At 43.0% G+C, this 13,803-nt stretch overlaps 1 protein-coding gene across 4 annotated transcripts in view; it reads right to left on the bottom strand.

Annotated features, from left to right (window-relative positions):
• The window catches only part of DRC1 (dynein regulatory complex subunit 1), a 54,779-nt gene extending 41,609 nt beyond the window's left edge, over positions 1-13,170 (bottom strand). For 3 of the 4 annotated variants that reach the window (XM_007191282.3, XM_007191281.3, XM_007191280.2), the window contains exons 1-2: positions 12,979-13,170; positions 2,337-2,421 (exon numbers count right to left, since the gene is read on the bottom strand). In XM_007191282.3, the coding sequence (XP_007191344.2) occupies positions 2,337-2,421; positions 12,979-13,133 (240 nt within the window). In that variant the 5' untranslated portion in view covers positions 13,134-13,170. The remainder of the gene's footprint in view (positions 1-2,336; positions 2,422-12,978) is intronic. The other variant, XM_007191283.2, reaches the window with a different exon arrangement.
• Between the last annotated feature and the right edge of the window lie 633 nt (positions 13,171-13,803).

A 13,803-nucleotide genomic window follows, 5' to 3' on the forward strand; every position in this document is an offset into this window, starting at 1 on the left:
GACACCAAGGGGGGAAAACTGCGATGAGGTGGGGATGGTGGTGTGCTGAATTGGGCGATTGGGATTGACATGTATACACTGATGTGTATAAAATTGGTGACTGATTAAAAAAAAAAAAAGAATCCGCCTGCCAACACAGGGACGAGGGTTCGATCACTGGTCCAGGAAGATCCCACATGCCACGGAGCAACTAAGCCCATGCGCCACAACTACTGAGCCCTCGTGCCACAACTACTGAAGCCCGCACTCCCTAGGGCCTGTACTCTGCAACAAGAAGCCACCGCAATGAGAAGCCCAGGCACCACAACGAAGAGTAGACTCCGCTCGCTGCAACTAGAGAAAGCCCGCACGCAGCAGTGAAGACCCAATGCAGCCAAAAATAAATAATAATTAAAAAAAGAAAAAGTATAAAACATTGCTGAGGGAAATTAAAGAATACTTAAATAAAAGGAGGGATAATTTATCCTCACAGATTATAAATCTCTATATTGGTAAAATATTAATTTTTTCCCAAATTGATCTATAGATTCAATCCAATCTCAATTAAAATCCCAGCTGCTTTTTTTTGGTGAAAATTGAGAAGCTAATTCTAAAATTTGTATGGAAATACAAAGGGTCAAGAACAGCCAAGACCATCTTGAAGAAGCACAAAGTTGGAGGACTTACCCTACCAGATATCAAGGCCTGTCATGCAGCTACAGTAATTAAAATAGTGTGGAATTGGCATAAAGACAATTGACCAATGGAACAGAATAGAGAATCTAGAAACAAACAAGTATGCTCACCTGATTTGCAACAAGGGTGCATTGCAATGCAAAGGGGAAAGGATGATCTTCTCTCTAAATGGTGCTGGGTTAATTAAAGATCCATTTAGAAAACAATGAACCTTGAGCCCTACTTTTACACCACACACAAAAATGGATTCCAGATCCATTTTGGTCTAGATTGTAGACCAAAATGTAAACAGTAGAACGATGAGGCTTCTAGAAGAAAACATGGAAGAATATCTTTATAAAGTTGGAGTAGATCAAGATTAAACAGGAAACAAAAAGAATTATCATTTTAAAAAATGATTGATAAGGTTCAGGACAGGGGCCCCTCCTGCCCAGGTCTTAGGGCAGAACTGGTTGTTAATACCTTGATATTGAGAAAGGTAGCATTTTCTTTATACATTTCTCTTCAATGCCAACACTCTTCGCAATTTAAGTCCTAAGTGAAAGGAACCTGGGAAAGCTGCTGATGAAAACAACATTATCTCTCTGGTTTTACACTCAATTTTACACTCTAAAATTGAAAATATAATGAACTGTATATCAGTATTTTCAGGATTATAGCAGTATCTACTACAACAGTATTTTCAAGATTATATATAATACCCTTTTTATCCTACACAGAAACACTCAGAGATCACCAACCTTTAGATGAAGTACCCTAAGTATAAAGAGGTGATCTGGAACAAGAACCCATAATAGTTCAATATTCTTTCCACTACAATAAAATATTTTATCCTTGATCCAGTACAGCACAGGTTATTCAATTATTGCTAGATACCTCTATGCTCTATAATAATATTTCAGTAATTTGAATATTTTTTTCTCCCAGTAAATACACTTCAATTTCTGCTAGCAGTGATCTCTCTTCTCCACTTTTATAAATCCCATTTAACTTTTCTAAGACCCAGCTCAAATCCCACTTTTCTCCGTGGAACCTTCCCTGACCAGGCCGTCTCGATGAGCTCTTTGCCATATCTCAACGCCCACGGTGTCACTGTGCATGCAATTAATTAAGTAAACGCGGCACTGTGCCAGTTCCGGCGCGCTGCTTTGAACTACTGTTTATCCCTCCTGCGCCTCTCGCTCCAAGTCCTTTATTCATGTCTCAGGAGCCCTGTCATCGCCACGGGAGAGCGATCAAAGACTTCCTTTTAGAGTTTATTGGGTACAAGCTCTGCCCTACTCCACAGCTACACCAAGAGGCCCTCGCTCTTCTAGAACTTACAGTTCCACTGGGGACACCGCACGCACACACATCTTCGAAAAGTCATACAAGGCAGAAAAGTATCTAAAATGAAATGAATGGTACAGACGGGAAGTTAAAGAGTTCAACCTGCACCGAGGAGGAATTCGTGGAACAGTTGGGACGTGAGATGGTCTTGAAGTCTGCGAAGGCAGCCTGAGGAAAGGAGAGGGGAAAGGGGGAGGGGAGAGGACAGGAGGGAAGAAGAGGGGAGGGGAGGGGCGGGGCTTGGCATTGCAGCCCCCCAAAGGCGCAGCACAGGAAGAGCAAAGCCCCAGTCCTACAGGACACTCGCGACCCATTTACTCCCCACTTCCTACCAGTCTGCTTTCTTCTTTCTGTTTGTAGCTCTTGCTTTGATCTTCCTCACTCTCCTTCCCGTCTAAATATTCTCCAAGCGCTTCCCTGTGATGCAAAACAGTAGAGAAACTGAAGTTACTTCTAGTACTTAGAGTCTATATTTTAAAATTTCATAGTGGGGGCTTCCCTGGTGGCGCAGTGGTTGAGAATCTGCCTGCCAATGCAGGGCACACGGGTTCGAGCCCTGGTCTGGGAAGATCCCACATGCCACGGAGCAACTGGGCCCGTGAGCCACAATTGCTGAGCCTGAGCGTCTGGAGCTTGTGCTCCGCAACAAGAGAGGCCGCGATAGTGAGAGGCCCGCGCACCGCGATGAAGAGTGGTCCCCACTTGCCGCAACTAGAGAAAGCCCTCGCACAGAAACGAAGACTCAACACAGTCATAAATAAATAAAAGAACGTGAATTTCTTTAAAAAAAAAATTTCGTAGTACATCACAGTATATACAAAAATATGTTCTATATGGATAAAAATTTGAATACTAAAAAAACACAATCGTAAAAACACTAGAATTAAATACAGGCGAGAACCTCTATTAGAGTAAGATCAAAGTTAGAAAAAAAAAAGAGTGAAAAGGGCTTCCCTGGTGGCGCAGTGGTTGAGAATCTGCCTGCTAATGCAGGGGACACGGGTTCGAGCCCTGGTCTGGGAAGATCCCACATGCCACGGAGCAGCTGGGCCCGTGAGCCACAACTACTGAGCCTGCGCGTCTGGAGCCTGTGCCCCGCAACGGGAGGGGCCGCGATAGTGAAAGGCCCGCGCACCGCGATGAAGAGTGGCCCCCGCTTGCCGCAACTAGAGAAAGCCCTCGCACGAACCGAAGACCCAACACAGCCAAAAATAAATAAATAAATAAATAAAGTAGCTATAAAATTAAAAAAAAAAAAAAAAAAAAAAGAGTGAAAGGTTTTACTTCCTAAAATTTAAACATTTTGGGAGTTCCCTGGTGGTCCAATGGTTAGGACTCAGCCCTTTCACTGCCTTGGGCTGCGGTTCAATCCCTGATGGGGGAACTAAGACTCAGCCCTTTCACTGCCTTGGGCTGCGGTTCAATCCCTTGTGGGGGAACTAAGATCCCACAAGCCACGTGTTGTGGCCAAAAAAAATTAAACATTTTATCCTTGAAAGTCAAGGGATAAACTGGTAAAAGATATTTGACAAACTTCTGCTCTAAAATAGAATGGGATCCTTCAAATCCGTACAGAAAAGACAAAATACCATTAACACAACATTGTAAATCAACTATACTTAAATTTTGAAAAGTTAAATTAATTTTTTTAAAAGACAAAATACCAAATAGGAAAATTGACAAAGGATGTGAACAAGCAGTTTACAGAAGAAATACAAATGGCAAATAGACATTTGAAGATATGTTCAACTTCACATATTACCAGAGAAATGAAATTGAAAACCCTGTGAGGTATCCTCATTCTCCTATCAAGAGAAAAGATTTAAAAGTTGATAGTATCTGGTGGGGCAGAGGGTGAGGGTGACCATTGGTTCATACTCCATGGTTGGGAATGTGAAAGGTCACAACCCATCCAAAAGGTAATTTGGCATGACTTTTCCAAAACTTACACGGGCCTCCCGTCTGACTGAACCTTTACGAACTTTCCACAGAAAGCTTTCACAAGTTCACAAAGAAATATGCACAAGAATGATTACTGCATCACTCTCTCTACTAGCAGGAATGTGGAAACATTCTACATACATATTAATAGTTGCCTGTTTAAATAACTTGTGAGACAACAATACAAGAAAATATATTGTAGCCTATTAAAAAAAAAAAATGGGGCTTCCCTGGTGGCGCAGTGGTTGGGAATCTGCCTGCCGGTGCAGGGGACACGGGTTCGAGCCCTGGTCTGGGGGGATCCCACATGCCGCGGAGCGACTGGGCCCGCGGGCCACGGCTGCTGAGCCTGCGCGTCTGGAGCCTGTGCTCCCAACGGGAGGGGCCGCGATGGTGAGAGAGGCCCGCGCACCGCGATGAAGAGTGGCCCATGAAGAGTGGCCCCCGCTTGACGCAACTGGGGAAAGCCCTCGCACAGAAACGAAGACCCAACACAGCCTAAATAAATAAATAAATAAATTTAAAAAAAAAAAAAAAAAAAAAAAAAATGATGTGCTATCTAGCAGCACAGAAAGATGTCCACAATATGTAAGTAAAAAGAGACAGCTGTAGAACAATATGTAAAGTATAATATAGATTTTCTTCTTAAAATAGGCTTATATACATATGCACAGGAAAAATCTTGGAAGGATTTATGACAAACAGATGACAGTAATTATTTAAGGAAAGAGAACTTTACTGAGGACTTATAGTTTCTACATTTTTCTATTGCATGAATTTTATAAATAGCACATATGTGTGTATGTGTTAATCAGAAAATAAGACCAAAGATGACGGGGGAAGATAAGGTTCCAGATTCTGGGCTTCTTTGGAGGAGGCATGGGGGAATGACCCCACCAATACCCACCCCACTTACATCGTGGAGGTCCGCTCTCTCCTCTGGCACACAGCGGCCATGAGGATTCCCAGTTCTGCCTTAAGAAAAATGAAACCATCATCTTATGGCTTCAACCATGGTGAAACAAGCAAATCCCTTTCTTGACTCTTCATTCTTTCTTGACTTTTTCTCTCCCTGACTTCCATCTCCCTTCCCTTTGTTTAAAGGTCAGCACAGCCCTGCATCGTGCTACACCATTTTTGAGAGCTGGAATTGAGTTAGCACCCTTCACCCCACTCCCAGTCCAACTGAAACTCTTTTTTCTTGTCATTTCATTCACTTCCATACTCTTATTGAACCTACTCATTGCCCTTACCGAGAAAACGATTTGTTTCATTCTACTCAGGGCTTCAGATATTGCCAGGCTAATGGTTCTCATTACCATCCAAAACACACTCATTCACCTGACTTTCTACTTTGACCACCAATTAATTACCACCTCTGTCTAAATAATCCTTCCAACTACTTCCGGGAGCAAAGACCTGTGCTTCAGAAAGAAAAATAACTATGCTACACATTCTTATCATCTAGTTTCAGCTTTAATCCCATTGCTGCCTTTTACTGATCATTTCTGACTGCCTAGCACCGCACTGTCCAATAGCCACTAACCACATGTGGCTATTGAGCACTTGAAATGTGGCTGATCCAAACTGAAATGTGCTATGAGTGTAAAATATGAACTAGATGGATTTTGAAGACTTTCAACAAAAAAATGCAAAATATCTCAATATGATTTATACTGATTACATGTTAAAATTATATTTTTATATAGTGAGTTCAACAAAATAAATTACAAAATTTAATTTCACCTGTTCTATTTTTTTAATGTGGATGCTAATTTACGTATTGTATTTCTCTTGGTCGGTGCTGACCTATCATATTCCCTAAAGTTGCCATCCCAGACTTCTCTCTCCTCAGGTTTGAGCTGGATCCCTCTTTTGGGAAACTGCTTCCCCACCACTGCCACCCATATGGTCTCAATGGGAGCTGCCATCTTGAATAACCATACCTCCAGACAAGTCAGAGACCTTTCTCAGGACTTAAAAAATTGAAACGTAATTGATTGTTTGGCTGGGTTTAGAGCTCCAGGTTGAAAATCATTTTTCTTTAGAACTTTGAGGGCATTGCTCATTGTCTTCTGGTGTCCACTGTGGCTATTTACGAAACCAGATGTCATCCCGTTTCTTAATTCTTTCTTTGTACGTAAGAGTTGTCATTACTGTTGGCATCGTTGTTCACTCTGGAAGCTTGTAGGACCCTTATTTTGGTTCTTGGTGTTCTGAACATGCTCAGTGGTGTGCCTGGGGTGGGTCTACTTTCATTCATTGTGCTGGCAAATGGTCCCTTTCAACCAGGGAACTCATGATCTTCAGTTCTGAGAAATGTTCTTGAATTCTTTCAGTGATCATTTCCACCCTTCTGTTTACTCTCTCCTTTCTTTCTGGATCTAGAAAGGAGATACTAGATCTCCTGGACTAGTCCTCTAATTTTTAAAAAATCTTTTTCTCTACTAGTTTCTATCTTTTTTCCTTTTCGTTCTATCTCCCAGGCAATTCCATTACCTTTACTTCCCAACCCTTCTACTGTTTCCCATTTCGACCTTATTTTTAATTTCCAAGAGCTCTGTTTTGATCTCTAGATTATTTTAATAGCATTCTATTCTTGTTTCATGTTTGCAATTATCTTTTCTTTTTTCCCTGAGGATCCTTTTTTTAAAAAATTTTATTTATTTTTGGCTGTGTTGGGTCTTCTTTGCGGTGTGCGGTTTTCTCATTGCGGTGGCTTCTCTTGTTGCGGAGCACGGGCTCTAGGTGCGTGGGCTTCGGTAGTTGTGGTGCACGGGCTCTAGAGCACAGGCTCAGTAGTTGTGGCGCACAGACTTAGTTGCTCCATGGAATGTGGGATCTTCCCGGACCAGGGATCGAACCTGTGTCTACTGCATTAACAGGCGGATTCTTTTTTTTTTTTTAACACCTTTATTGAAGTATAATTACTTTACATTGTTGTGTTAGTTTCTGCTGTATAACAAAGTGAATCAGCTATATGTATACATATATTCCCATATCCCCTCCCTCTTGTGTCTCCCTCCCACCCTCCCTGTCCCACCCCTCTAAGTGGTCACAAAGCACCAAGCTGATCTCCCTGTGCTATGCAGCTGCTTCCCACTAGCTATCTATTTCACATTTGGTAGTGTATATATGTCAATGCCACTCTCTCACTTCGTCTCAGCTTACCATTCCCCCTCCCCGTGTCCTCAAGTCCATTATCTACACTGGCATCTTTATTCCTGTCCTGCCCCTAGGTTCTTCAGAACCATTTTTTTTTTTTTTTTTTAGATTCCATATATATGTGTTAGCATACAGTATTTGTTTTTCTCTTTCTGACTTCACTCTGTATGACAGACTCTAGGTCCATCCACCTCACTACAAATAACTCAATTTCATTTCTTTTTATGGCTGAGTAATATTCCATTGTATATATGGGCCACATCTTCTTTATCCATTCATCTGTCGATGGACACTTAGGTTGCTTCCATGTCCTGGCTATTGTAAATAGAGCTGCAATGAACATTGTGGTACATGACTCTTTTTGACTTATGGTTTTCTCAGGGTGTATGCCCAGTAGTGGGATTGCTGGGTCGTATGGTAGTTATATTTTTAGTTTTTTAAGGAACCTCCATACTGTTCTCCATAATGGTTGTATCAATTTACATTCCCACCAACAGTGCAAGAGGGTTCCCTTTTCTCCACACCCTCTCCAGCATTTATTGTTTGTAGATTTTTTGATGACGGCCATTCTGACTGGTGTGAGGTGATACCTCATTGTAGTTTTGATTTGCATTTCTCTAATGATTAGCGATGTTGAGCATTCTTTCATGTGTTTGTTGGTGATCTGTATATCTTCTTCTGAGGATCTTAATGACTGTCATTTTTTCCTTTTTTCTTTCTTTTCTCTTTTTTTAAATTTTTTGGCGGTGCTGCACAGCATGCGAGATCTTAGTTCCCCGACCAGGGATCGAACCCTGCATTGGAAGTGTGGAGTCTTAACCACTGGACTGCCACAGAAGTCCCTGTCTTTCTTTTTTAATTGAAGTAAAATTGGTATATAACATTATATAAGTTTCAAGTGTACTTAAAGATAGTCTTTTCATTGTGTTTTGTTGTTTTCTTCCTACATGGTCTCAATTTCCTCTAAGTTGCTTTTTTCTGTTTATTCATTTTGGTGTCTACCTTTCACCTTAAAGACTTTCTTCAGACATCTCGAAATCCTTGGCTACCTTTCCATGCTAAGACGAAAAATCTTATGAAAGTGCTGAGTGCAAGGGTGTGGTATAACAGCTGTGAACTTCAGTGCAGGACAATCTACCTGAACCATTTCCTGGGCAAACCTGATTTCAGTGTCTTTAAGTCCCTCCTTCTGGGCCGGTCAGATTCTGCAGAGAGATTTCTCCAGTCTCCTGCCTGCAACGGGCAGGTCCTGCCCGCATTCCAGGAAGGGGGAGGTGGAGGCGCTCAGCTCCAGTGTGCACGTGTCCGTGGAATCCCCTTGCTTTTAGTACCATGTCCTTGCCTCCTCTCTGCCAGAATCCCCCAAATCATGCATCCTCCATTTTACTTTCTCCAAACCTCCGGTCAACTGTGCAAAGTGGGAGAAAGGTTCTTGACATCTATTAATTTTCCAATCAATTCTCCTTATTTTAGTTCCCTCTTCACCCCTATGCAGATAAACCTGATGCTGCCTTTTGGAGATTTATTGCAGAGGAAATCAAGGGGGCTCTCAGTTTTCCTCACTACTAGTTTATATTTCCATATTCTTGAATTGCTAAGCCATTTACCATCTGTCTATATACGTCCCAGCTTCCAAAATGTTGTTGCTATTGAGTCCCCCTGTTTTGCTTGACTTTGTGGGTTTATATCATTTTTACTTAATCCCTTTAAATCTCATTTTTGATAGAGATCCTAGGTAAATGCATGTGTTCTATCCACCATCTTGACTCAGAAGTGACATCTCTCAGGAATTTGAAATGTCAACTGAAAAACTAGAGATTGAGAGTTTTGGGTGCTTTAGCCATTAATCTTATTCTTTATCTTCATATGACATTTGATTCTGTTAACAGCTTCCCCTCTAAAACTACACCTCATTGACCCACCAAGGCCTAGGCAGTTAGGACGGTGGGCACCATAGGCAATCAAGGAGCCCAAGGCTAATTTTAAAACAACACAACTGACTAAAGTCAGTCTGTTTTTTATTATCACCCTGTGCCAGCAACAAAACAATTCGTAAAACACTCCTTTCTGAAAAATCTTTTGTTAATCTAAATTCCAAAAACTTGCTGCAGTACTGTTGATTTTTAAATCTTTTTTTTTTAATTTATGTGGGTTTTTAAAAAATTCTTATTTATTTTTGGCTGCGTTGGGTCTTAGTTGCTGCACTCGGGCTTTCTCTAGTTGCGGCGAGCAGTGGCTTCTCTTGTTGCATGGCACAGGCTTTAGGAGTGTGGGCTTCAGTAGTTGTGGCATGTGGGCTCAGTAGTTGCAGCACGTGGGCTCTAGAGCACAGGCCCAGTAGTTGTGGCACATGGGCTTAGTTGCTCTGCCGCATGTGGAATCTTCCCGGACCAGGGATTGAACCCGTGTCCCCTGCATTGGCAGGCGGATTCTTAACCACTGTGCCACCAGGGAAATCCCTACTATTGTTTTTTAATAATATATATGTAAGCGTCAATATAGCACCTTTCTATTTCTTATCCTTGAAGAAGGAAGTTAATTTGTAGAACTTGCAATTATACAGTTGGTCTCTGACACACAGACTCAGCTACGTGCATGTGTTTTGAGAGCACGTTTGAAATGGTTCAGAACTGTCCCAGCTCACTTCAGCGCAGGGCACGTCCACAACCCCCCAGGTACTATATATCCCAGCAGATTAGGGATTTGACATAAACAACACTAGCCCAGTTATTAGAAACATGAAGAAACTGAACCTGAGTTACTTCTATTCTGTCATTCTATACACAACTCGTTCTCTAAGTCTTGCGAATTCACTCCTATGGGAACTTTTCTTCATATGCTTTTTTCTTCCTTTTTTTCCCCAAAACACATGTAATTTTTCTTTTGGCCATGTTGTGGGATCTTAGTTCCCCAACCAGGGATCGAACCCAGGCCCTTGGCAGTGAAAGTGCAGAGTCCTAACCACTGGACCACCAGGGAATTCCCCACATGTAATTTAAAATTATTCATTGGGACTTCCCTCGTGGGGCAGTGGTTAAGAATCCACCTGCCAATGCAGGGGACATGGGTTCGAGCCCTGGTCCGGGACGATCCCACATGCCACAGAGCAACTAAGCCCGTGTGCCACAACTACTGAGCCTGCGCTCTAGAGCCCACAAGCCACAACTACTGAAGCCTGCGCGCCTAGAGCCCGAGCTCTGCAGCAAGAGAAGCCACCGCAATGAGAAGCCTGCGCACTGCAACGAAGACCCAACGCAGCCAAAAATAAATAAATAATTTTTAAAAACATATATAAAAGTACTCATCCATTACTTCTTTCTCATTTTGCATTGTAAATTTTATTTTTATTTTTTAAAAATTACCGGCATGGTAATATAACAAAGTTCAATAAAAGAAAATGTTCACTGTCTGCTTTTCTTTTCAGGCTATTGTTATTACCTGTGTTTTAGAAATTACCTGCTCCAGGCGTCAAATTCATTAGATACGCTACTGCACCTCACTTGTTTGTTTTTCCACCAGCCTCAACTGGCCATTCTATCTTATTCTCCTTGTCAGCGTTTCCTCTTCCATCAACTTCTAAATGCTGGGCTTCCTTAGGACTTAGCCATGAACACTTTTCTCATCCGTTTTAATCCTCTTTCCCAGTGTAATTTAATTCATTCCTATGGTTTAAAATACAATCATAACGCTGCTGACTCTTTGCACTGGTACCTCTAATCCAGATCTCTTCTGAGTTTAAGACCCCTACCCAACTGCCTAGTGGACATCTCAATTTTAATGTCTTACAAAATTCGACTTCCCTTAATATGGACAAAACCAAACCTTTGATTTTCAACTCCTGCCTTACTGCCCCCATCACTGTCTTTACCATCTCAATAAAAGGTACTACCATCTATCAACCCAGCTGTTCAAGCCATTCTAGCTTCTCCCCTGCCTTTCATCAGCATGTCCAATCAATCAGTAAATCCAGTCAATTTCAATTCCAAAATATGTCTGGAGTGCATCTGCTTTCTCTCCAAACCACTGCCACTAACTAGTTCAGACCAACTTCATCTCTCACCTGGACAAATACAACTGCTTCCTAACTGGACTCCTTACTTTCACTTCTGGCTCCTCCAAACCATTCCCCAAAGAGCAACCAGAGTGAACTTAACATACTTAGAAATTTGAGAAATTCTCACACTAGGTCCTTGGCCTGTGGGTAAGAGCTATCACCATGTGGAAGGTCAAACGGACACACCAAAACTTCACCCGAGTGCATAAAAAAGCACTATTGTCAACCGGGGGGGATGGTGGGGATTAGTGTCACCCTTCAGGATCTCAAGGATTTGGGAGTGGTGGTGCCTATCAAATCTCCATTTAATTCACTGGTCTGGTCCCTGCAAAAACTGGATGGATCCAAGATAATAACTGTCAATTACTGCAAGCTCAACCAAGCAGCAGTCCTAATCGCAGCTGACATGCAGGTCGGGTGTCTTTGCTAGAACAGGTTACTGTGGCCTTAGGTACATGGAATGTAGCCACTGATTGGGCCAAATGCATTATTTTCTACCTCGATCAGGAAGTTCACATTTACATGGAACAGATAATGTATACTCACATAGGCCTCTCACTCACAGAGCCATGTTAACTCTCCTGATCTGTCAAAATATAGTCTGAATAGATCAGGACCATCTGAATATCCCACAGAACAGCACATTGATCTATTACATCAAGGTTGGCAAACACTGGCCTATGGGTCAAATCTGACCCACCTGTTTTTGTATGGCGCACAAGTGAAGAATGATTTTTACATTTTCAAATTTTTTTTTTTTTAAAGATCAAGATGAATAGGCAGAGCGCAGAGGATTTTTAGGGCACTGAAACTATTCCGTACAATACTGTAATGGTGGAAACATGTCATTATATATCTATCAAGATCCATCAGTTGTAGCAAATGTACCACTCTGGTGGGGAAGGTTGATAGTGGAGGAGGTTATACATGTGTAGGGCTAGGGGGTATATGGGAAATCTCTGTACTTTCCACTCAATTTTTCTGTGAACCTAAAACTGCTCTAAAATATGAAATTTATTAATTTAGAAAAAAGGATCTAAATATGAGGGATATTTTGTGACACATGAACATTATATGAAATTCAGATTTCAGTGTTCTTTAGTAAAGTTTTATTGGAACCCAGCCACATCACTTTAGGGCCCTTGTGTCCAAAGGCCAGCAGACAAGAAGAGAAGCACCATCTTGGCAGGGCAGCTGACCCTGACCAGCAGGACAAGGTATAAGTGCTGTCACACTGAGAGGGTGTTCAGGGGGTCACGCAGGTTCCCCTTTGTACCCCTTAAGACAAGGCCACTCCGTCTGTGAATGGACAGGTGCGGCAACCCCGGCCTGAGAACGGCGTGGTTATCAGCCTCAGAGCCTGCAGGAAAAGGGGTTTGTGTCACACACCCAGATAAGCCACTGAGACCAGCAGAAGTGATAGCCGAGGTCCACTCCATAACTACTTGTGGAAGGAAGGCAGGCTGGGAGGCAAGGAGGAAAGAAAGACCTCGGCGGGCAGGTCGTGGAAACCGCCTCTTCAGCGTATGGCCCACAGTGCCTGGCGCAGCAGGCTCTCAATGAACATGCTGGAGGGATTATGATTTCCGTCTTTGACTTTACTAGTGTGTTCAATGTTTTAATATCCCATGCTTTGTTTGAACCTTCTGGTAGAAATGTTTTCTATCTTATCAAGAAACAAGGCCGGCTCACACGTAGGGCACGCCGCCCCCTCACCGCAGGGGCTCCGGCCCGGAGAAGCCACCCCCTCATCCCCGCACCGCGTCACCGCACCCTGGGCGCTCCTTGGCGGGACCCGCCCAAACCCAGCTCACCGCCTCCGAGCTTCCAGGCGCGCCGCGATGCGGAGGCGCCGGGCCTGGATCCTCTCCTGAGGGTTATCAGAATGTATCGAGGGCCCGATAACCGGGGTGGCTAAATGCTCCTCCTCCTTCTCCTCCAGGACCCCCAGGGATCCCGGCGGATTCATGGCAGGTGCCTCCCGCCCCCAGGCAGCTCTGCCTGGACCGCAGCCGGACTACCGCCTTGTTGCTAACAACAAGCCGTTGCTAACAACAAGCCGTTGCCAGGGAAAAACACCTAATCCGCAGCTGGCGTGGTTGCGCGCGCATCCCCTCAGGCTCCGCCCACTGGTGTTCCGAAAGCTATATCCCAGCTTGGTGCTTTATTCCTTTCTCCTGCAATTGGGGTAATCCCCACGAAGGCCCGGGGGTATTAACGGAGGCTGGAAGATTTAAGAGCTGCACCAAGTTGTGATTCGTCACTTACTGACCCTGATGATTGATTCTTCATTCATCAAATAAATATTCCTCAAAATCATATTCATCAAATATAATTGAGTGCCTACTCTATGCCAATCATTGTGCTAGCGCTGAGGATACAAGCGTTGTCCTTTCCTCATGGAGCGGATAGAATAGTAGGATCGCTCGGAAAGTTTGAACTAAAGTATACTGTATCCATCTACTCGTCATCCATTCATTTTTGAGCTCCTATTGATACTTTGTGCATTCGGCCCCTATGTTCTCTAGAATATATCCATCGAGGAATTGTCTTCTGTAGCGGTTTTCAGTAGGGCTGAAACCTAGGACAATCCCACCATCACCACTTGCAATCACATACTTACAGAAAGAGGAAAAGGA

This window comes from Balaenoptera acutorostrata, chromosome 12 (genome assembly GCF_949987535.1).
Source record: "Balaenoptera acutorostrata chromosome 12, mBalAcu1.1, whole genome shotgun sequence".
NCBI classification, from domain to species: Eukaryota; Metazoa; Chordata; class Mammalia; order Artiodactyla; family Balaenopteridae; genus Balaenoptera; species Balaenoptera acutorostrata.